Source organism: Colletotrichum fructicola, assembly GCF_000319635.2.
Source record: "Colletotrichum fructicola Nara gc5 chromosome Unknown KSG_Nara_v1_contig08, whole genome shotgun sequence".
In the NCBI taxonomy this organism is placed as follows: Eukaryota; Fungi; Ascomycota; class Sordariomycetes; order Glomerellales; family Glomerellaceae; genus Colletotrichum; species Colletotrichum fructicola.
Genome location: NW_027094058.1, coordinates 935,899 through 958,925, shown reverse-complemented (window position 1 = coordinate 958,925; position 23,027 = coordinate 935,899). Strand labels below are relative to the sequence as shown.

Below are 23,027 nucleotides of genomic sequence, written 5' to 3'. Positions count from 1 at the left end.
TACCATCTCAGCCTTCGTGATCCCACTCCACTTCTTGAACTTCTCAGTAGAGATATCGGATTGTTTTGGAGCATTCGTCAGTTTGAATTGATCGGTAAACCGATCAACCAGTAGCCAGCGGAGAATCCGCATCGACCTTGCCGAGGCATCCACTGCAGACCAATACTGTTTGCGTCCTTGAAAGGAGATAGAGGCGCCATGCCGGGTCAAGAATATAACGGAATCCAGAAGTCCTGCTCGCGAAGCAATCATCAAGGCGGATCCCTCTGGGCATCCCTCGTGGTCAATTACACTCCCCATTGAGAGAAGATTCTTCATGACCTCTGTGTTTCCTATGGCCGCAGCACGACACAATGGACTCCACGCATCAGCGGGTTCCGTGTTCAGTAGCTCCCGGAAGCGTTCAAAGGACATCTTGCGGCGATAAAGTCGAAATCCTGACGTAAGGCAAGCGACTTCTGGGAATGCACGGCATCTGGGAGTTGTTGACCAGGGCATCGGAGCGAATTTCCAGGTGTGAAATTCCCCGTTGAGAAGGAAAGTTGTCATGGATCTTCTCTGCATGCTTAATTGAAGAGCGGACCAGCTAAATTTTTCAGGCTGGTAGGGATCGATGAGCATTTGCGTGAGTCTTAGAAACATTGACGGTAGTAGGCTGTTTCTATCCACACCGTCCGGTTCAAGTAAGAGGAAGTGAAGCGCATTAAGCCCCGTCTGGTCCACTGTGTTTATATCGACATCGAGTTCAATGAGATAGAGAATCAGGTCGAGATTTAGACTTGCGCAAGCTCTCGATAACGGGCCCGCTCCTTCGTCGTCACGACAGGCAATGTTGCTGCCGGCCTGTATAAGCATGCGAACAATGGATAACGCGTCAATATTTGCCGCATGCTCCGTAGCAAGGAGAAGTGGTGTGCGATTAAGTGAGTCTGTGGCTTCAATATCGGCGCCATTGTCAATAAGTAGTCGAACCGCGGCTTGATTGTTTCTTTTGATAGCTTGATGTAAAGGTGTCGAGCCTTCAACCTTTTGGTTCACAGCTCTTTCAATAACTGTTGGCCTGGCAGTACTGACTCGCTGACTGAAGTCACGTTAGTTTGTATGCCACCATCGAGAAAGGCATCCACTTACCAGTACTCATTTTCATTCTCCCTAAGGTGACTCAAGAGCATACTCAACCCTTCGGTGTTGCTCGCATCCACTGCCAAGTAGATTAGACCTGTGGACTCGCTGAGCACACACCCACCGTCTACAAGATATTTATCCAACATGGTTTGTATTACCGGGTTCAACGAAACGTTCTTGATCATCTCTTGGATTGCAGATCTTCCATCTGCGCTGTGGCAGTTGGCATTTGCACCATTCTCCAAAAGCCACTTGACAATAGGGAGGCTCCCGAGTCTAGCGGCGAGTCCAAGGGGGGTACATCCACCAGAGCCGCCGTCGGGCATATCAATGTCAACAGAAGGTTGTTGGACCAAAAGTCTTTGGCAGCTAGAAAGATTGCCAGCTCGAATAGCACCAGAAATCGCCTTCGCAAGAGCAGAATACCGTGCACCTTCCGACACAGACATAGTAACGGTTGGGCCTGCCGAATGCGCTTGAAGACGGTCAATGATCGCTAAATGATTGTTTTGGTGCGCTAATAAGAACGGCGTCATTCCATCCGAGCGGGATGTGGTCTCGCTATTAAGATCTAGCAGTCTTTCGACAAGGCCAAGGTTACCCACTTCAGCAGCAATGTGAAGAGCCAGGCGGCCATCTGCGGTTCTGGCATTGACATTCGCGCCCCGAGAGACGAGCAAGTCAAGGCTATCAATGCATCCCCAAAGTGCCGCATAATGGAGAGCGGTCAAACCGTCTGTTCTTATCTCCAATCTTATCGAGGGGACCTTCTCGAGGAGGGATCCAAGAAAGTCGACCGACACTGCGGCGGTAAGATGAAGTGGTGTCACACCATGAAAGACTTCAGATCCATGGCTATGTTGACATCCTCTTTCCCAATCTATTGAAATGGCTGGCGTTTTCGGTACCTGGAGTTTCGACAAGAAAGAAGTGGCGTCTCGCCAAGCTGCCATGTGCAATGCAGTCCACCCGGCCAGACATGGAAGTGTGGGATCAGCCCCGTGTTCAAGAAGAACGCAAGCTGACTCTAGATCATTCCTTTCCAAATGATAGACCAGCCCCGGTAAACGCAGCCCGATGTGATTTGTCCGCAAATTTGGATCGGCGCCGTACTCTATCGTAAGTTTGATAATGTTACATCTGTGTCGCGACTTGTCTCGCTCATTCCCAGTATGAATGAGTCCTAAACTGGAAGTTGGATTGGTTTGATTTAACAATGCAGGATCTGAGAATTCCAGGACCTGTTGGCACATGGAAACAGCTTCATCCTCAACCGCTGGCAGAGTAAAGACGTGTTCAAGTACGGACGCACCTCCATGCCGTCGATGCACTCCCACACCACGCTTCAGCAACTGCAAGAATGTTTTTCTATAGCTGAGACTCGCGCAGAGCTTCAGAAGATCGATGGCTGAATGTGATTCTTTAAACGTTTCCCAGTGACCGGAGCTTTCTACCAAGAGACACATGGTGGAGTCGGTGAAAGGTAATTTGAACGATTTACCCTCCTGTAGGGAAGCCGAGAAGATTGAAGCAAATGACAGAAGACCAGATCGCGATTGAACTGTCTCATAGTGTCTGAGGATACCAACTTTGACAAAATTTTGGACCACGGAGTCGTCGACATAGTACGAAGAATTCGTGACGTAATGTTCCCAGATCTTTGCGGCCTCGAAACATTCTGAATCAACCAGGAAAGGCTGGATTAAAAAGTCTAAAACGTCAGGCCGGCATTCGAAAGATGTCGCAAAGAGATAACTTTCCCATGGCAACTTTTGCTGTATCCGAAGAGAACGACTTCCGGGTAACAGGTCCTCAAAACGTTTGACCATGGCCAAATTTGACTTCAATGACAAACAGTGAAGTGGAGTATTGGTTTCGTAGGCCGTAGTCAGAATTTCGAAACCAAGGTCTAGGAGCTTGTCCAAAACTTCCTCGGAGCCTAATTGGGCTACTGAGAGAAGAATGGGAACTTTTGATTGCCATGCGCCTTGCTCTATTTCAACTCTGGCCAGAAGAGTCTTGACAAGGGGTGTGTCTCCGCGGTCTAGTGCAAGTGACAGTGGGGTATGGCCGTCGTCGTTTTTGGTGGAGAGGCTGCAGCCGGCCTTGAGTAGCACGTCCAACGCTCGAACAACTAGGTGCATGTCCTTTTTGGAACGTTGTGCAAGTACGAGATTATGCAATAGACCGTTACCATTGTTACTCTGAATAGAGGACGGACTCAATCTCTTATCATTGACCACCCATGAGAGATTGTCGATATGAAGGTTGAGACAGGCAGACAAGGCCAGACTATCAAGGCTCTTTTCATCTTCTGAGACTCGAGGGTCGATGCGGATATTCTGAAGGTGTTCAGTGTTTTCGGCCAGCTGTAGTGCCAATTCCCATGCCTGTCGACAAAGCTCGAAATGCAAAGCCGAATTCTCGATCACCGCACTTAACGCCTCACAAAACCCACAGAGCGATCTCATTCTTTGGGCATCCCAGCTTGAGGTACCGACCCTAACAAGCTCTCTGGCGTGGAAGGAGAAATCTTCTAGGTGACTCTCAAGAAGAGCTGCGTCATGGACAACGAGAAGCTCAAGCACTGAGAAGTTGTCCGTTAACATCCAAGTCCTCAGACCAAGACCCATCAGACCTTTCGGGACACTATCGTAGTACTCAAATAAAACTTTGATTGTCGGAAGAGTGAAGTGGTAATCGGACGCTTTGTTTCCGATATAAGGCGGCATGAAACTGATATGTCTGAGCTCACGAATGTATCCGCTCAGATGTCGGGCGGCGCCATAAAGGCAATCCACAGCGTAATTGAATGGACTACCAATGTGCCGTTCGATTTGGAACCTCGTTCCATGTCGAAGAAGGATGGAAACTACCTCCGGCAAAGCCATTGTCGCGGCGAGATGTATTGGCGTGAAACGCTTGTCAATGATCTCCGCTATAATGGCCATCTGGTCCTTCATGCAGTGTCTTCTAAGATATAAAACCAAGGTCACTGCCCACGAAGTAAACATCGAGGACTTCCTCAGGTCAAAGAGCCGTGCGGCAGCGGCAAGCAACTTCGGGTCGTCCCATTCCTCTCTGGCGTAGCATAACCAGTTCCTGGCAGCGTATTCATAGAACGGATATTGAAAATCTCTTTTCTCCATATAGGAGACCTCTTCTGGTGTCGAGGTAGGGGAGTGGTCAAAGTTATCGAGTTGAACATATTCCAATGACCGCAGCGCCAGAAGCCTATTGAAACGACGTTTCGAAATGCTAAACATCTCAAACTCAGATAGCATCAAGTCGTTGCTCAACAGGTACTCTTGTACTGAGAAGTGGGCGAACTCCAAGTGGTCTCTGTCGTTTGCCCTGCGTACCAGACTGCTGCAATACCTAGTGATAGCATCCTCATGGATCAATCCAGATGACTTGAGCAGAGAACCTTTTGAGGGCACAGAAAGCATTTCCCGTAACTGGGCAATCGTGAGTCTGGGTTTAGCGAAGGCAATGCAATTCAATATAAGCTGAACGTGCATCTGGTGAGCTCTAGGGACTCTTCTGAGGATACGTAGGTATGTCTCGGGAAGATCGGGCGGCAGACTTCGTAGTGCCTCTCGGCATTGCTCATCTGACATGCAGTACCCAAGATGGTCAAGTTGACAGGCGACCCAGCGAAACCTGTTTCAATGATTCGTCAATAAATATTCCCAGATAACTCCTAGATAGGGTGAGCAACAACGTACATTCCTTTCGCCCCGTCTACTAGGCTATCCACAATTTCCCCTTTTAGTGATAGATCTTGAAGATATAGCTTCTTGTTATCTATTCGCTGCTGTATTTCTGACGTGACATACTCGGTTATGTCTTCTGTATGCGCTGCGATTTGTATGTTTTCAAAACAACGATTCGGGTCTTGAAGATGGTCTCGAATGTTGTCTTCGTTGCGACTCAACAATGCCATTGAGATCGCCTCCGAACTCTCTGAGATGACGCACAAAGCCCGTACAACGTCTTCGGTGCTATCCTGGCATTCATCCAGGCCGTCGACCACTAGGTATACCTTTTTGAACTTCTGTGCCATTGTCACAATGACTCTCACTAGGTCATCTGAATCTAGAGAACGTGGCAAGCCATTCTTAGGATTAAGTTCCTTGTGGTACTCCTCAAGAATGACGTAGGCTTGTTCGTTCTGCCTCGCAAGCTGGTGAGCCAAGGCCCCAAGAACATTAGCTGGCGTCTGTGTTTTCTCGTTCTTGTAGTCACAGAAGAAGAATCCAGAGGCTACTGTATCAGAGCTTCGTGCAAGAGCCTGACCAATAATGAAACCAGCGAGAACAGTTTTGCCTGCGCCTGGAATACCGCTCAACCAGATTCGTGAAGCGCCACTCGAAAGCCACGTCTGAAATGCCGGAAGACGATCCAGCCACATTCCCGTCCGTGGATGTCGTAGCTTAACACTCATCTCGTAATTAGGCTGCGGGTTGTAATGAAGAAAGAAGCGGAGGACTTCCGTTCGCTTCTTATCTTCTTGAATTCGTACAAAGATCTCCCGAGTCTTCCTTACGTCGGCTCGAATTGTCGCTGTGGCCTTCGCTCTATCCTCCTCTTTAGCTAGACAACGTAATAGTGCATCCATAGAATTAGCTGTCAAGGCCAAATTGATGTTGTCCTTATGACGTGAGAGGTCGGCAAGCAACCCTTTGGTAATCGAGGACTCGTATGGCCACTTCAGCTTAAGCAGCTTGCTTTTGGAATTGCCGTCGTACTTCTTTGTCTTCTGGGAGATGTCGTTAAGGATCAAGGCGCAGGCTTCGATGTGGTACATTCGGAAGTCCCTATTGAATGGCTCATCTTCAAGCTCATGACCCCTTGCCAATCGTGCGAGCATGTTGACGGCACCGCCTAGCAGATTGACCTCCTTGCAGAGATCTTTAATCTCCTTGTCTGCACTATGAACCGATTTGATGTATTTTGTCAGGCGTAGAAAAACTGTATCTGCAAGGGTGACAAGACCTGCAATGCTTGCCGAAATGCTCAGCGGATCGGCCATGGCGGCACTGTCTTACCCAGTATGGCACATGTGATACAGTGGAACAAATTCTCTGAAAGTCTTAGTGTAGGACTGACGTGGCTGGATGGGTCTTCTTACACTCTTTTAGTTGAAATGATGGAAGCCTTCTGGGCAAGTAGGTCCCGCTCGCCCTGGTTGCATTTTGCATTGGATTGGAACGCCGCGATGAATGAACATTGAGGGAAAAGACGAGGAACATGTGGCTTATTCAACACTCCATGGGTAGTATCCGGTGACTAAGAGGAAAGTCAACCTCAGGTGCTCATAATACGTTGGCTTGCATATCTTGAGGCATGAACGTGACGCGTTTTGAACGTATCCATGTGCCATTGGTCGCCTTACTTTAAATACGCCTTACTCTGGGTAAGTTGCAGAAACGAGGGTGTGAATCATACATTAGGGCGGGGCTTATCATCATTAGTGCAGCCTCACTGGATTGGCAGTACGACATCTGCAGACCGTTTGATCAGATAATGTCAGAGTCTTATTAAGCGGCAAATTGTATAATGAGAAGATCCCTCAAATTGCCACCATCATGTTCCAAGATACTTGCGTGAATGGAATAGCCAAAGGTACACTAAAGCACTGCTTATCAATTTGGTCTGTCCCGACCAATTGACGCTACCATGACGTGCGTCCCTTTCACGGGTCTGATACCTATCACCGCTGCATCTGGTTCAGCCAAACACACAAAACCGGATCTCACCCGGCTTGTGTAGGCCTTTTGCACCACAGAAACACGGGAGCCTGAGATTTGCGAAGGACTCGACTTGCTTGAAAGCTCGGCGGATAGGCACAGCCAGCCAACAGCCTGATGACACTTGGTTGGCCAACAACCCCGGGAGCCTTATCATACGAGAAAAGAAGCGCTGGGTTCCGTAGGGCGCCAAGCCTGCTGCCGTCCAACTTTTAAAGCAACTTGTTGGAGCCTGAGAATTGTAGTCTGCATTTCGCTGACAGTGAACGCCCAAGTGTTCGGGCAGACTTCACTCGACCCACTCTCCATCATTTCCCGCAAGCACCATCTGGCAATATGGCTGAGATCGTCGGCATCGTCTTAGGCCTCGCACCTCTGCTAGTACAAATTAGCAGCGGGATCGATAAGCTTCGCGACATCCGCCAGATTGTAAAGGAAGCTCACAATGAGGTGGACTTTCTGTTAAGTGAACTGAGATTCATGGTTTGTCTCATGCAATCGGTCGACGATGTCACAGACTGTGACGACCAGGCTCACGCTCATTGCCAGCGAAGCTGCAGTCGAGTCCTCCAGAGTCTTGAAAGGCTGATAACAAGGATCATCGAACGCCCCAAAATGGGTGGAACATCGGTGTCGAAACTGTGGATCTTTCGTCATCTGAAGGAAGATCTCGTAGCGCTACAGAGGGAAATCGATTCAGCCAAGATAAATCTAAGTTTGTAGGAGCCGTCTGTTCATGCCCCCAGCTGCCAGATGACTGATACCTGACACAGATTGCTTCAATCAGTACAAGTCAGACATCTGTGCCTCCAAAGCCCCTCTTCGGAAGGCACAGAAAGCCCCTCTTCGGAATCCTCCACCCAGACAGCCGCTCTCGGATCGACCAATGAGTCTTTAGAGCTGGGACCAGAGCTACCAGAATCTGACGCTCCGTTGTCGAACCAGGCCATTGACGTCGCGAACACACATCAAGCAATCAACCGCCAGAAATTGAAATACCGCCAAGACTGCTTATCAAGATCTTGTTGCTGTCAATGCCATCACTCAGAGAAGGCCTCCGGGCGCTTTTGGGCACTCGACTACAGCCTCATGGGGATCTTTCAGACATGCAACGTGGAAGAATGTAATGCAGCGAAGTACGGTGTGAACATTCGATTGGCTCTGACGCAACTTGGCATCCATCGATCTGTTGTGATAAAGGTCCACTTTCTCAGCGGATTGGGGTCCTTTTCACCGTCGTTCAGTCTCCAGACTGACTGCACCGTCCCCTACACGTCTCCAGGATTTGAGGTCATTTGGAGGTGCCAGAACGGGGCGATCAAATACGAAGATGCTCGGAGTCGTCTGATACATCTCTATCAAAGTGACCCAAGCTTTCGGTACCACGTGAATCCGGCTGGAAAGTCCTATATCGAAGTAAGTCTTACATTGCGCTTTATTTGGCGACCACCTTTTGCTGAACATTTGGATAGGAGCTTGTACGTTGTCCATGGGGCGGGTTCGCCACCCGGAGACAGCTTGGACTTTTGCAACTGCTCATGGGCGACTTGGGCATGGTACAAGGCAGCATGCATCCCGGGTAAGCAAACCATCACATTTACACATACCTAATAGAGAAGTCAATTTGGGCGGAGCACCGAAATGCACTACTCAACGTCTGAAACTGACAAAACTTGGACGTAGATTCCTCACAAGATGCGCGAAATGGATTGGGGAAGGACCGCACCTCTACCTCCTCGAGACGCTGATCGACCTTGATTTCGACGCTGGAGAGGTGGAAGCTCAGGCATGGCCAGAACCTTGCTCGTCAAATTGGATATCCGAGGAATCCACGCCTGATCCTTTCTTTGTCGAGTACATAAGCCTGCTTTCCAAGGATAACCAGGGTTCGCTACCAACCGTTCAGCAGTCGTTGAGAGCTCGCTAACTTATGTCAGGTTTCGCCGGCATGACACCCCTTCATGAGGCCGTGTTGTTTGGATCACCAGAGTCGGTCAAGAAATGGATTGAGTGCTCCAAACCAGATCAGAAGAACTTTCTTGGCCAAACCCCACTTCACCTCGCAGTCTACAATCCCGAGAACCTGACCGCCCTGGTAGGATCGGGACACGATGTGAATGCTCTCGACAACTATGGCATAACGCCACTGATGTATGCAGCAGCGGCTGACAAAGATGATGCTCTCTATATTCTCATCAACTCCCATGCCGACTTAGATATCGTAGACAGTCGAGAAAATCGCACGTTCTTTGACTATGCTATGGCAAGACGCAATTGGGGTCTGATCTACAATCTTCTTTTGGTCGTTAAACAATCCACCACGAAAGAAGTCGCAGAGTCCTGGGTACGGGCAGCAACAATCAATGCTCAGCTGGCATTTCCGGGTCTCCTTTACGACAGTCCGATCTCTCTTAGGCACCTGCTAGCTTTGTGTGAAGACGTCAACTTCATGTACGATGGAATAAACGTAAAGAACAACTGCCTTGCCCACGACATCAAAACCCCGTCCGAGTTGGAAGCCTTGGTCGATAATGGGTTCACCATGATCAACCACGTCAACAGCCTTGGCCAACATGCTCTCATCAACGCCGTGAAGCATAAAGACGTCGCCTTGACCTCCAGACTCTTAGAGCTTGGAGCTGCTGTCAACCTCGAAGACAATCAGCATCGCACAGTAATTGGGCACGCGCTGAGGGGCCTACAAGTTAGCGACTTCAATCAAACACGGTTGACAATGGACCTCATGAGGGTCTTGCTTGCAGGCAATGCGAACGTTCTAGTCAGAGATCGTTGCAGATGCCCGTGCTCACCGACAGGCTGCCTCACTGCCACAACGAAAAAGGGTCGTAGGGATCATTTTGGATGTGGCTTTCGATTTCCCATATGGTCATTGGAGTGGCTCATTCTTTATCAAGAACATCGAGGTGTCGAAGTTGCGAGAGAGCTTGTTTTGTCCTTCATTCGAGAAGAGACACACAAGGATCTGGACATGACCCATGTCTGTTGCGAGCTTGAACTCGACGAATCCCCCCTTCGACTCATCTTTAAGTCAAAGAAGTCCGGAGATGACATTGTAGAAATCATGGACGAGGAGCAGGAATTCACGGACATTCTGAACAGTGACATCGACCACAGAGACGAGGAGGAATACGAAGCTCTCCTTAACTGTTGGTTCACCCTACTTCGAGACTCAATTCCAAAAGCCAGCCTGAAGGCCGCAAAAACAAAACCGCACAAGCGCCCAAGAAGAGTAATTATAGCGCTCATACTTGAAATCGTAAACACCGAGGCTAATCCAAGATACAGAAAATGCACGAAATTGACTACAAGAACGATTGCTTCAATTTCAATGTATTTACTAATACAGACCGGGCCCGAAACCCAGAGCCGACCGTCAAGAGCTCGGTTTGCGATTACGTCTTGTGGATGGAGCACGAGTATCACCACGGACAAACGTCCCAGTTCGAGACATTCGCTCGAGAAGCCTGGTATTCCAAACGTGTCTCATTGCTTTGCACACTGCTCGACATCGTTGAAATTCGCACAGGCTTTCTTACTGATTGGGTGGGAAGAATGCAACCATTGTGGATAGATGGCCGCGAAGATCCCATCGATCCCGAGCCGTACATCAAACACTTCTTGGCCTCTGCGAACAATCGATGACATATAAGCGGCGAGAACTACCTGCGGGGTTGGATTACCGTGTTGCCCAAAGCAAGTTTAGGTTAAAGAAAGATTACTGGCTACATGTGTGATGAACGCATTGCAGGACCTCTGCAGAAGTTCGCTGGTATCTAGAAGGCCTTTGTATAAAACATTATTTACCAATAAAACGAGCGCCGGCGCCACCGTTGTGCGTGATGTCCGTACCCAAAGCCCCTCAACGAGTGCAAAGCCAGAACCCCGTCGCGACCGCCACAACTTCAAACTTCTCACCTAGAGTTCCCCGAAGACCTGTCCCGAAGAACTTGAACCTGTAAGGCTCCGCCGAGCAGCATGCAAGACACATCGAGATGACGGCCACAATCTCTCCTCTGCCGGTGGCTTGCGCCGGCCTCTGAGGGCCCGTCCCCTGAGGCTTAAGAGGCGCCCCGTCACCAGTCCGGATTCCAGGCAGCGTCGTCGGCCGGGGCAGCCAGACCAGCTGGTAGCCCCAGGTACATCCGACAGTGTCCTTGATCGTCTTGCCGCCCGTGAAGTTCCACCTGAACCGCTCCCAGGTAAGCTCGCCGTTGGTCACGATGGGTATCTCAAAGATCCACCGCTGACGGGAGCTGACGAACATGCTGCCGCTGCTCATGGTCGTGGTGAACTGCTCCTGGTGAAGTTCCGGGCGAGCCTCGACTGTGACGATAATGGATCGCATGAAACTCATTCCGGGCGATTTGCCGACTGTCACCAAGGTGTCATGGCCGTCGGTGGCACCATCGCGTATCGTGATTGTCCCTCGCTTCCCGCTAAATGTCCCGGCGCGGTAGGCGGCATAGCTGTGTTTCTTGTCGGGCGAAAAGATGCGGAACTCGGGCCATGGCGAAATCGGGCCCCAGGTCCGCAGCGCCGGTGGCATTTTGACCGTGTCGGAATCTGCAATTGCGCCGTTGGACGTTGAGCTGCCGGAGACTGATTCGGAGCGAGTGTTGTCGGGCGCGTATCGGGGCGGCTGTGATGACGGAAGCAACTTGTCCGTCGGCTGACCCATTGTCCAGCGATAGGACGGAGGGCTCTCGTAGGAACCGCCACTCGACATGGACGCGATCGGAATAACCTCACATTCGACCGGGTTGGTCCTCGGGACCAGAATGGGATCCCTCGGCGACATGCTGTTCAGGAACTAGGTCGTCTGGTGGCTCGAATTTCGCAGGAGTCGGACAGGCAGCCGGACAGGCAGCACACATATCAAAGGTATACCGGACATTGCAACTTCAGGAGACGATCGCACGAAGGCTGAAGACCACATCTAGATATAGCCCAGCTAGACACGCTGGCAGGCGGCTCCTGTGAAGGAAGGCCCGGCATTGATCTAGCAAGCGTCGTTTGACATTTTGGCAGCCTCATAATGCGGAAACACGGCGACTCGCGTTATCATTGGGTCTTTTCCTCGTATGGAGGATTTCTGAGTGTGGCTTGCAATCCAGCCATTATTCTTTTCGGAAACCTAATCCTGCATACTCTATTCCTCGTGTAGGCTGCATAGAATTTTGCTATCTTTAACAGTCGCTCGGACGGTAAGCTGACCGAATTATTCATGCATCTAACGGTCGGTGCTGCTTTGGAGCAATGTTATTCGTTTACACGGCTTGAGAACGGTGGAAGGATCATTTGCCGGTCACCGCTTGCAATGCCGGGCCGAAGTGTGGGTCAGTCACGGAGTCTACGGAGAAGTCGGTCGGCAGAAGAGCCCCACCTAGACCGGAATGGCGGCCGAGACATTGAGTGCCGACGCTGGAAAAGCCTTCCCCAAGACTCTTCCCCGTTGGGTCGCATCGCTGATGCCTGGAATGGAATCATCGATAGCCTGCAGGGGATATTGGCTTGGCAGCTTACCGGTGCCACGACATGCGCCCATGCCGTCGCCAGTTTCGAAGCCTCGAACAGCCAGGGCTTGCTGCAGTGGGGGAGCGGCCCTGCACATGGGAAATCCGCCTGGGGCTTACTCAGGACATCCCGGTTGACAGCTCGAACGGCTGGGGGATGGGGACCGAGACTTTATTCTTCGGCGATTCTGGAACTCCTAAGACGCAATTAAGTCGCCGTACCACCCATATTTGCAGAGCAAAGACTCAAGGCGCTGACTCCGGACCCCAGATGATCTCCCGCAGGCCGACCGGAAATCATCCAGGCACCTTTGCATCGTAGTCGGCTAAAAAGGACCAAATGAACAAACCGTCTCCTGGACCCTGGCTCGTCTCGGCGCATGCAGGACAGAACGAGGTGCCATGTTGGTTCTAGCGCCAGGCACAGAAGATGGAGCTAAAAGATGACCAACACACGCCACCCCCAAACATTGCAATCTCTGGTCTGTCGCGTTTACCTTGTTCGTCGGCGATGTCTTGCGATGGAGCTGCTCGCGATGTTCCAAGTGTTCCCATGGCTGCCTTTAAAGCTGAAGACCAAAAGATCGCGCGCACGTGTGAAACGATCCAGATTAGTTAACTCTACAAACTCCCCAACGCCACCACTTCTAATCGTCGGGGCACGAGGTCAAAGCCTTTCATGAACGCCCCCTGACTGCAATTTCCTCGCCCAAAAACAGCATGGGGGGTTGCAACCACTCAACGCCACGAAGCTGCCCGCTCCTCAAGGACATGGTGCAAACAGGCGGGCTGAATTGTCCGCGATCCCAATGCAACCCACGCCTGCAGGTCCTCTCGTAGGACGCCACGGTGCTAGGTGCCCACACACCACCGCGTCCGAGTTCCAGGCCCGAAATCGCCGTCAGACGGGAATGGAATGGAAGGGTGAAAGAACAATCGCGCAGCTTCATAATGGCGCCCTGCCCTGCCTCACGCGCCCATGGCCTCGCCGTTTTGACAGAGAAACTTCTCGTCCTTCTTCCTCTTCGGGTTGTTTTGCCCCCCCTTGCCTCCTGATCGGGCCTTCCAACGGCTGATGGTCGAGTCTCCATTTGGACCGTGTTTGCTTCACGTTGTACGGAATAGCATCATTGACGGACGTTGTGACCGTCAAAACCCGCTCGCTCGCCCCCGTTGAAGTGGGCTGCATCTGCCAATCCTGCGCAACATTGTGCGTTTCCGCGTTCGAGAACACAACTCTAATCATTCAACCGCTGGGACGAAGGAGCAAAAAGGACGACGATGATGATCAGGCCGCCATCTTGGGCCCTGTGGGCTACGACGCTGTCAGTCATGCTTGGCGCGTCCGCCGTCGCGGGCCAAAAATTGGAGGACGTCCTCGCGAAGCAGGCCAATCTCACGACTTTTCGCGATCTTGTCAAGGTGAGAAGAAAGCAAGAAAGCACAGCCAGCGGGCTCTCAGAGCCTGCTGCATCATCACTAGCCAGTGCGGGAGCGCTCTTTGATATAGAGAGGCTTGAGGGTCGCATAATGCGCATGCGCAGGCGACACTCAGATCCCCAAATCCACTCCACCACGATGTTTCAAGCCTCGAGAAGGGCCAAAAACAGCTGGGTGACTGACTCGAGGCAACAGGGAAACAGCGAAATCTTCTCGAAGCTGCCCAAATCCGGCGTCACGGTACGTTATTTTGCATCCCAATCAGACCCCTTCAGCTGTCAAACCTGCACGAAGAGCTTTGGCGATGCACCTAGCGACAGCGGCATTACCCTCTCTCCCTTCGCCCTGTCACGCTTAGACGAACCGATGGGGCCTCATCGTGCAAGCCCTTCATGCAGCGCGAACAAAACATCCCTAGTTTTGATTTTCTCGGGACACATCTTCTGACGAACGCCAGATCCTCGCGCCGAGCGACCAGGCCTACACCAAGGGCCAGGGCTGGGACTCCGACAAGGACGGCATCCCCGTCGCGCTCCAGTACGGCATCATCAACGCCAAAATCGCCTTCGACGCCTTGTTCCCGGGCAACTCGTCCATCGAATCCACCCTGCTCACGGACGAGCGGTACTCGAATGTCACGGGCGGGCAGAGTGTGCTGGTGACCAAAGGGCCCAATGGCGAGGTGGTCGTGACGTCGGGGGTGGCCCAGCGCACGACGGCCGTCGAGACGGACATCGAATTCGATGGCGGATATGTTCAGATTATTGACAGCTTGATGGTCCCGCCGGCTCGCATTGAAAAGACTGCGCGCGATGCGTATACTGATCTGACGTCGTTCCTGGGAGCGCTGTACGCGACCGACCTGGTGACTGAGTTCGCCGAGACGCAGAATGTCACCATCTTTGCGCCGCGGAATGCCGCCTTTCAGCAGATTGCGGGCACCGTGTCCGCGATGAGCAAGGAAGATCTCCGCCGGGTGCTGCAATATCACATTGTGCCTTCGACGGTGTACGGCAAATCGGCCCTGATGAGTGGAGCGAAACTTCAGACGGGGGTCAATGGGAGGAACCTCAGCGTGACGCTGTACAACAACGACATCTTCGTCGACTCGGCGCGCGTCATTCAGACGGACATCCTCATCGCCAACGGCGTCATCCAGATTCTTGACGCGGTGCTCAACGTCAACTCCAACAACACGACGCCCAACGTGACCGCAGTAACACAAGCGCCCGTCTTCACCGTCACAGGCACCGCGGAAACAGGCACCGCGGCACCGACGCCATTCGTCTCCGCCCTCCCGTGCACCACGGACTGTCCCGTCACGGGCAGCGCCAGGGGTGGGGCCGGAGGGACGGCGACTGGAGGAGTCAGTCCCAGCTCGAGCACCGGAGGTGTGGCCGCGGCGCGATGCACTGGTGGCCTTGCCGCTGCAGGCGTGGGGTTGGGGTTGGCTGTGGGTGTGTTGGGGATGGAGGCCATGGGTGTCGTCGTCTGAGGCGGACGGGGTAACATCGGGGGCAGGGAAGAAAGATGTAATGTCGAGATGGTTCATGGGATAGTTCGGGCGAGAGGCTCAAGTCGACTATGCTGCTCACATGGCTGATCGATTGCTGGTGGTGGTGGTGCTGCTGCTGGCAGATGCAAAAAGGAGGGCGGGGGGGCGAGGGCGGACTGTGTTTCTGCGTTGTGCGTGTGCCGCTGTGCCGCGGGAAGGGACCGAGAGCGGACGGAAGCTGAGATACCCGTGCATGATTTGAGAGCTGGCTTCGATGGTAGCCTTGTTTAGTTTTGTCGACTGTTGGTTTCTTTCCCCATTTGATCTCCATGATCTGCAGCCCTCTTTCGTGTTCGCTTCTGCGTTTGCTGATGTTGGGTGTGGTTCGGCTTCTGCTTCTCTCCCCTATTCTACTACAGGCATGGGAGATAGGCTTAAAAAGTGACGAACGATCAGCAAACATCTCACTTGGCATCGCCAATCGAATTCTGCGCCTTATCGTACGACGCGACTAGAGTTTCGCACCAATAGCCCCCTTCCTCGAACTCTGGCGGCTTGGTGAGGGAGATTCACGCAGATGCAAAGTAAGGCTTCTCCCGCCGGGGGCGGGGAAAAGGGTTGTAGGTGAGGGAGCAGCGCGCGCAGAGTGTCCAGAGGGCGCGCGGAAACGGACAGCTGCCGCGGAGTTAGTTTACTGGTCTTGGGGTTTTACTGGCCTGGGCTGCGCTTCATGAGACTCGACTGAAATTTGACACCTTTATCCGTGCACACACTGGTGGCGAGAGTCTCGGTCGGGGGATTCTCGTCAAGCTCAAAATGATCTTCTCGCTCGCTGCTCATCACTGTTGATCAGCGAGCGATAGGGCTGTGAAATGGAGTCAGGCGATGCTGGGCCAAGTCAAACAGGGACCCAAGACAGAGCCAACTCTAGCGCCGGGAGAGTCCGACACAGGGGGCTAGAAGCCAGAGACACGCGAGTCGTTCCTTGTAGCATGCTACACAAGATCTCGCAGCCCAGAGTCAGTCTCTGTGTTACTGGTGCGGAATGCGTTTCCTCCGGCAGATCTGCTACAGCAGGGAAAGGCTGCCAAGGCAGAGCCAAGGGGGAGGCAGCGAGAAAGCTTCACCGGCCGTCTGCTGGCTGTGTGATCTGATAGACTGCGGAGAGAGAGTGACAAGAGAGAACAGACCAGAAGAGAAACATGACTGGAGAGTGGGACGAAAGTGTTCATGAGGTGATGGCTTGGGGCCAGAGTGCGGGGACAAATGGGCGACTCGACACGGAGAGGATGCTACGGTACGGTGACTCTGACTCTAGGGCCTCTCGCCCAGCCGGTAGATGGCCGGCGGAAGTATCATAATTAGATAAATCGTTTCTGGTGGGACATGTTGTGGGATGAGCCCTCTTCACAATCACATTCTTCAGACACAATCCCCCGATTGCACCGAAACATCAACCCAATCAACCGCCAAGGCCATCTCGACGGGTCTCTCGGTCCCCAGATCAAGAGACCACCAAGAGGGCAGAGTCCACCCTACAGAGTGTGCACTAGGGGCGGAGGCTAGGCTATTGACAGTGCCGTGTGTAGGGTCATCCAGCCTCGATTACCTAGCACTCAATGCAAGCCATGAGTCTCTGCACCCTAAACTGTCCCGCCGGTAGGTTAGTCGAGGGAGGATAAGACGCTAGGGGACAGGGCGGCCTTTTCATGCGACAGGGGTCTTCCCGGCTGAGCGTCCGAGTTTAAATCTGCAGCCGGCGCCGCCCAAGGATGCGCGGATGCTTATCTGAAGATGTGAGGGTTGTCGTGTTTCATGATGGCTTCATGATTTGGGAGCAAGCAACTCTGGCCGTAGCTGAGGTTATCGGCTGCCCGACAGACGACCACGCCCTCCCTTGGCGGTAGCAAGCACACCATACAGCCGCCAAGAAGAACGAGAGCGAGCGGGTCCGACATGGTGTTTTTGGGCTGGAGTTTGGACACTTCCGTGTCGGCTTCGAACCAGACGGGAAAGTATGAGGGAGGGACAATGCAGGTCATTAAAACCCCATCTACTGCTGTCAGGGCACATGACAGAGCGCTCTTTTAGAAGTCTTTCCCCCTCCCAGGCTTCGGCGAACTGTCCGTCAAAGGCCCCATATACTTTCCTTTCCTCTTTGATTTGTCTCGTTCTCGAGACTTCTTGAGCTGGCCTCGCGGATAGCTGTGCTATTCTTTCCTTTACTCTCCCTCTTTTCTCGAAGTTGTTTCGATTTCAACAGAAACAAAGAAGCGGAGACATCACATTCGTCATTTTAGACGGGAGGAAAGATTCACACACGTACATACGCATACGAACATAGAGACCGGTCGCCGACAACATGAGATTCATTTGGTGGACGGTGGCGTACGCCGCTGCGGCGATGGCGCGCCCACAAGCCCCGCCTGGGACTCCGACGAACTCGACCCCGACGAGCACGACGCCAACGCAGACACAGCCTCCTACCGGTGGTACTGGAAACGGCAGCGGTGCCTGTGGACAGATCCAGCCCCAGATTCAGCAATTCCTCCAGGCCAGCCCTAAGGGTACGTGATCTCGTCTTCTGTTGGGTTTTGGTGTCGTCATGATCTTCAGGGAGGATTAGGTGTGGGCCAGGAAAAGACTTTGAGCTATTCAACTCGCTTTCAACGTGCAAAGTAACTAACAATTCCCTCAATAGCGACACCGAAAGTTAACGCGCAAACCGCTTTTGACTGCCTTCAGTCTGTCCCGAACAAGCCTGGACCGGCCAAGGATCTCATCAAGAGCTTAAAGGCGTACGTCCAATGGCAGAGCACGCTATCCTGGCTCAAGAACCCTCCCGCATCATACATGCTTCCGCCCACCGACATCGAGGGCGGTCTTTCAAAAATTGGCGAGAAGGCGGCTGCTGGAGGCTACAAGAGCGAGTACGATTTCCAGCTTGAGATTTTCCAGCTTTTCGCGTCTGCCCACGACGGTCACTTCGCCTTCCGCGGGGATATCTTCAAGGGCTTCAGCTTCCGTAACACGCTTGCAAGCGACATTGTTTCAGTGTCTCGAGATGGTATTGAGGTGCCAAAACTGTATCACATGGGTAAGTTAGCGTTAGGCGGCTAAGGTGGCATTTTACAGTTGCTAATCCTTGTAGGACAACTCGAGAACAACTCTACACCTCCCGCCATCATCAGGATTAACGGCCGCGACGCCGCGACTTTGCTCGAGGACCTGAACCTGAAGTTCAGCGGTTACCAGGACCCCGACTCTCAATGGAACGCGAACTTCAAGTCCTACGCCTTTAAGGAAGCGGTCCCTCTCATCGCAGCATCTCTGGCGTTCCAGGGCCCGAAAGTGACCATCACCTACGACAATGGCGAGGAGAAGTCTGAGGACAGCTTTGCACTCATCCGTGCCGGAGCAAACTTCACCAACGTGAACAACGGCGAGGACTTCTATAACAAGTTCTGCAACCCGGATGCCAACAAGACCCCTGCCAACGGGACCAAGCCTGATGCACCCAAGACCAGCTCGCCGCCGCCTCCGCCCAAGCCGACCATTGAAGGTTACCCGTACCCTGTTGTACGTGACAGCGGTGCCAACACCACCTCTGGGTACTTCCTCAACGGCACTGGTTATGAGGATGTTGCTGTTCTCTCTGTGACGTCCTTCGCGCCCCCTGATGCGATTGACGCCACTGAGTACCTCACCAACTTCCAGGACACCGTCGCCAAGTTCCTCGCTGAGAGCAAGAAGGCCGGAAAGAAGAGGCTCGTCGTTGATGTCGCTGCCAACGGTGGTGGTTTCGTTGTTGCTGGCTTTGAGCTGTTCGCCCAGGTTCGTATGATGTTTCCCAAAATGCGTGAATCTCACTAACGCCTCATCAAAGCTGTTCCCGGAGGTTGACCGCTTCCAAGCCAACAACCTGCGTCTCTCAGACAGCATGAACATGATGTCTCGCCTGGCAAATGCCATCCCTGCCAACTTCACGCCAAGCAGTCCTGAGGAGAAGGGTGCCCTTGAGGCTCTCGCCAGCAGCGCTGTCATTACCAACCTGCTGCCTGGCCAGGTCTTCACTCCTGATGAGCAGGCCTTCACGACGGTTGACCAGATCCTGGCTCCCGTCTCTCTGAATGGCGATACCTTCACCGCCTACCAAGAGGCCCCGCTCAACCAGACTGACCCGTCATTCAACCTGACTGGTGTCGGTAACAAAGCCAACCCGCCCCCTCGCGTGTTTGCTCCCGAGAACGTCCTTTTGTTCACTGATGGAACTTGCGGCTCAACCTGCACCATCTTCTCGTACCTGATGATCCTGCAAATGGGCATCAAGACCACCGTCATCGGAGGACGTCCTCTGTCAGGCATCATGCAGTCTATCGCCGGTGTTGAGGGTGCCCAGGTCTTCTCCTTCAACGACCTCACCTCTGATGCGAAGGCTATCCTTGCTCTCGCTCCCAAGGATAAGAAAGAGGAAGTCATGAACAGCGACGTCGGCGAACTGGCCAAGGGCTACGCCATCAAGCGTGCCACCACCCCCAAGTCTGCCGGCGCTGTCAACGGCAAGAACGCCTTCTCCATGTCAGATGCCAAGACACCCCTGCAGTTCCTGTGGGAGCCGGCCAACTGCCGCATCTTCTACACCAAGGAGATGCTCACCCAACCCGTGGTGGCGTGGAAGCGTGCCGTCGACGCAACATGGAACAACCCCACACAGTTCTGCGTCGCCAACAGCATCTACCCCGTCAACAAGACCACAACGCTGGATCCGTTCTTCAAGCAGAGCCGCAACAACACCGGCATGCCAATGAGCGCGGCTTCCACAGACGGTGTCTCTGTCTCTGCGCTGAGACTAGCACTTCTCATTGCGACACTCACGGTTGCGTTGTTGAGCCTATAGATTTCCTGAGCAATGGAATTTGGTTTTGGAAAATAGCGATTTTGAAAATAACAGCGTTGCATCAGAGAACTGCCGTTTCAACGGTGAAACTCTCGCGAATGCTTCAGAAAAAAGGCGGGAGAGGTACTGAACCCAAACCACAGCTTCGGGCCCTCAGGAGCCTGCTTTGTGGGGGTCGGACAACCGAGTCGTGCCGGGAAGCCGGGAGCGGGATCCTTGAGAGTTAAGGGCTGGTGATGGGATGAAGGAGTGGGAGGGGTTTCTACTTTGAGGCAATAAGCATTACTATTTTTTATACTTTCTATTGTCTACTTTCTACTATTTGATTCGGATATTCGGAAAGCCTATTTGGAGTTTAGTATGGAGGGGGGGCGTACTGGTTCGCCATAGATGACAACCCTGGTGAGTGGACGGGGATGGCTGGGTTGGTACAATGAATCGATTCTACCTCTAATGACTGATTATTTTTCTACTTGTGTGAAATAGTATCCTATGTCGCTGAACGGAAAAATGCGAGAATTGCTTTTGTACGTCCAAATCTCTCGGTGTGGAAAATCAAAGTTCGAGATCGCAGAGAATGTCTAGGATGGATTCACGATCTTCGGCCAGTGGAATTCCAATTACCTGATCTAGGTTTCCGATGATGAACGGTGTGGGATATCCAGCGTTCTATGACCAGGCACTCTGGACTTCCTTCTCGGACTACCACGAACCTTCCGGGGGAGATCCGATCAGAGACGGCAGGATGAGGGCATCTCAGATATCAGATGATATCGCGAATCGAGGGATCCTCCCACGGTAGATTGTCTCAGGCGGTGCGATACCCATGTGGCGTTTGAGAGGACTCGATACCCCGGGCCGAAGATCTTGCGCATCGGTTGACAAATATATGACAAAAATCACTACTTACTTACCTATGATGGGCACCTGGAATTGAAAACATGAAGAAGCCCAGCTTGCAGTCAACATTCGCATTGACAAGCAGAGGTATTTACCGACGTGGGCTGCACCAAAGGTTCTCTTATGAATTGGCGGCTCTGAAGAACGTCGTGAGCTATGGTTCAAGTAATATTCAGGTAGTCGCGCCCATTATTAACTGCGTTTTTACAGCGGTCCGCCGCAGTCTTCTAAAGGATTTTTTTTGCGACAGAATGATCCGCATCCCAATTGACGACAGCTCGGCCGCTTCCCCGCCAACCGGGACCAAAGCCGGCCGCCCCGCCCGATGTCCCGCCTGGTGCTCAGGAAGTTTAGTCATCTTACGCTACCTGGGGATGTTCTAGAAATGGCATAGACTGGCCTGGCGTCTGCGAAGATCTCACAAACATCCTGAGAAGTCCCCGTAAGCCTTTCTTCGATTATACCAGAGGCACAAGATATATCCTCCGCGGCTGTCGAACCCGGCTTGCCCCGCACTGTCTTTCATACCCCGCGCTTACCATGACTTCAACGTCTGCTACAGGTGTTGAGTCGGTCTTCCGCTCGCTCATTCAGCACCTGGATGAGCAAGACTGGGATGAAGTTGAACGCAGAGTCCAGCCCATTATCGACTGCAATGGCCAGTCCATGTCCGCGACGGTATTCTTCGCCTGCGAGAGTAATTCCCTCTCACCAGGCATGAAAATGCACAGGAAGCTAGACACGATCATTGTCGACACCAGCAGCAATGCTGTTGCTGCGCGTTACATCAACTGCGCTGGCTCGCCCGACTCCGCACCCGAGTTTCAAGAGATAATCTTCGCATGGTTCGTCGACAGTCGTATGGCAAGATGGCAATCTCTCCGAGACGAAGCCGGCTCCGAGTCACAACGTTCTGCAGTCCCTAGAACACCAACACTTATCGGAGACCTCTGTTCTAGACACGATGAATTGGATTTGAAAGAGCTGTACAAGGCTTACATCACCAGCATCAACGAGAAGACGATGGAGCCTGACTTTGAACGCTTTTGTCAGCCTGAGCTGGAACATAACGGCCGTAGGCTGACAATGACTGAGTACATCCCACTCATCAGCGATAGCCAGAACGCTATTCAAAACCTGCACTTCCATATCGAGGAGTTACTCGTCGACGAGGAGACGCAGCAGATTGCGGCACGGCTGGAGTTCACTGGGACCCCAGTCCGTGAATGGGGAGGAGCGAAGCCCAATGGGAATTCGGTCAAGTTTCACGAGAACGTCATGTACCAGTTGCATGAAGGCAAGATCGCGCGTGTGTGGTCGGTCATTGAGTTGAATGTCTATCGACAGCAGTTGAGCAGATGATCAACAAGATTTCGCTGTATTCCTAGACGGTTAGGAAGAAAGCAATGCTGATGATACCAGAATAGAAGTAACCATTTTCTACATCATTAGACATTCTTCCTCCAACTCGGACAGGTGTGCCATTTGTTCCGGCACGACCCGGGAAACGTGACTAAAAGCACTTGCGACGACACATCAAATTGGATGCAGGTCCATTTGGAAGCGGGCCTGTGACAAAGAGTCTGCTATCCAACATCCAATGATGTTAGAAGCCAAGCTTCAGTGAAAAACATTCACTTCATTCAATCCACTGGCCCTTGCATCAACGCGAACTTCTCACGCCGCAAAGCGTTCGGCATGTGGCTGGCCAAGAGCTCTATCGCTGATCAAATCGAAGCGGGCCAACCCGATTTCAACGCTATTCATCCGCTGCGGGGTTGAGACATGGATGGCGATGTCGAGACCGAGCAGCATGAGTCGAAGGTGCCATCGACCATCCGCGATGCCTGCCGTGCTGTTCGATTCAACGCAAGGAACAGGTA

General features: G+C 52.5%; 6 protein-coding genes across 6 annotated transcripts; 4 read left to right on the top strand and 2 right to left on the bottom strand.

The window, feature by feature from the left end:
• Positions 1-4,828: 4,828 nt before the first annotated feature.
• CGGC5_v013303 (uncharacterized protein) lies at positions 4,829-6,160 on the bottom strand (the record flags this gene model as incomplete). The annotated part of the gene is made up of 1 exon (XM_032021700.2): positions 4,829-6,160. The coding sequence occupies one exon, from the start codon at positions 6,158-6,160 to the stop codon at positions 4,829-4,831; it is 1,332 nt and encodes a 443-aa protein (XP_031881436.2).
• Positions 6,161-8,416: 2,256 nt separating this feature from the next.
• On the top strand, positions 8,417-10,541 carry CGGC5_v013302 (Serine/threonine-protein phosphatase 6 regulatory ankyrin repeat subunit C; the record flags this gene model as incomplete). Its single annotated transcript, XM_032021699.2, has 4 exons — positions 8,417-8,457; positions 8,562-8,764; positions 8,816-10,128; positions 10,185-10,541. The coding sequence occupies 4 exons, from the start codon at positions 8,417-8,419 to the stop codon at positions 10,539-10,541; spliced, it is 1,914 nt and encodes a 637-aa protein (XP_031881437.2).
• A 217-nt stretch (positions 10,542-10,758) lies between these two features.
• Positions 10,759-11,697, bottom strand: CGGC5_v013301 (uncharacterized protein; the record flags this gene model as incomplete). Its single annotated transcript, XM_032021698.1, has 1 exon — positions 10,759-11,697. One exon carries the CDS (start codon positions 11,695-11,697, stop codon positions 10,759-10,761), a length of 939 nt encoding a protein of 312 aa, XP_031881435.1.
• A 1,996-nt stretch (positions 11,698-13,693) lies between these two features.
• On the top strand, positions 13,694-15,347 carry CGGC5_v013300 (Fasciclin-like arabinogalactan protein; the record flags this gene model as incomplete). Its single annotated transcript, XM_032021697.1, has 3 exons — positions 13,694-13,834; positions 14,048-14,092; positions 14,310-15,347. 3 exons carry the CDS (start codon positions 13,694-13,696, stop codon positions 15,345-15,347), a joined length of 1,224 nt encoding a protein of 407 aa, XP_031881429.1.
• Positions 15,348-17,709: 2,362 nt separating this feature from the next.
• ustP-1 (Peptidase S41 family protein ustP) lies at positions 17,710-20,244 on the top strand (the record flags this gene model as incomplete). The annotated part of the gene is made up of 4 exons (XM_032021696.1): positions 17,710-17,914; positions 18,049-18,444; positions 18,499-19,181; positions 19,234-20,244. The coding sequence occupies 4 exons, from the start codon at positions 17,710-17,712 to the stop codon at positions 20,242-20,244; spliced, it is 2,295 nt and encodes a 764-aa protein (XP_031881440.1).
• A 1,440-nt stretch (positions 20,245-21,684) lies between these two features.
• Positions 21,685-22,506, top strand: CGGC5_v013298 (uncharacterized protein; the record flags this gene model as incomplete). Its single annotated transcript, XM_032021695.1, has 1 exon — positions 21,685-22,506. The coding sequence occupies one exon, from the start codon at positions 21,685-21,687 to the stop codon at positions 22,504-22,506; it is 822 nt and encodes a 273-aa protein (XP_031881430.1).
• Between the last annotated feature and the right edge of the window lie 521 nt (positions 22,507-23,027).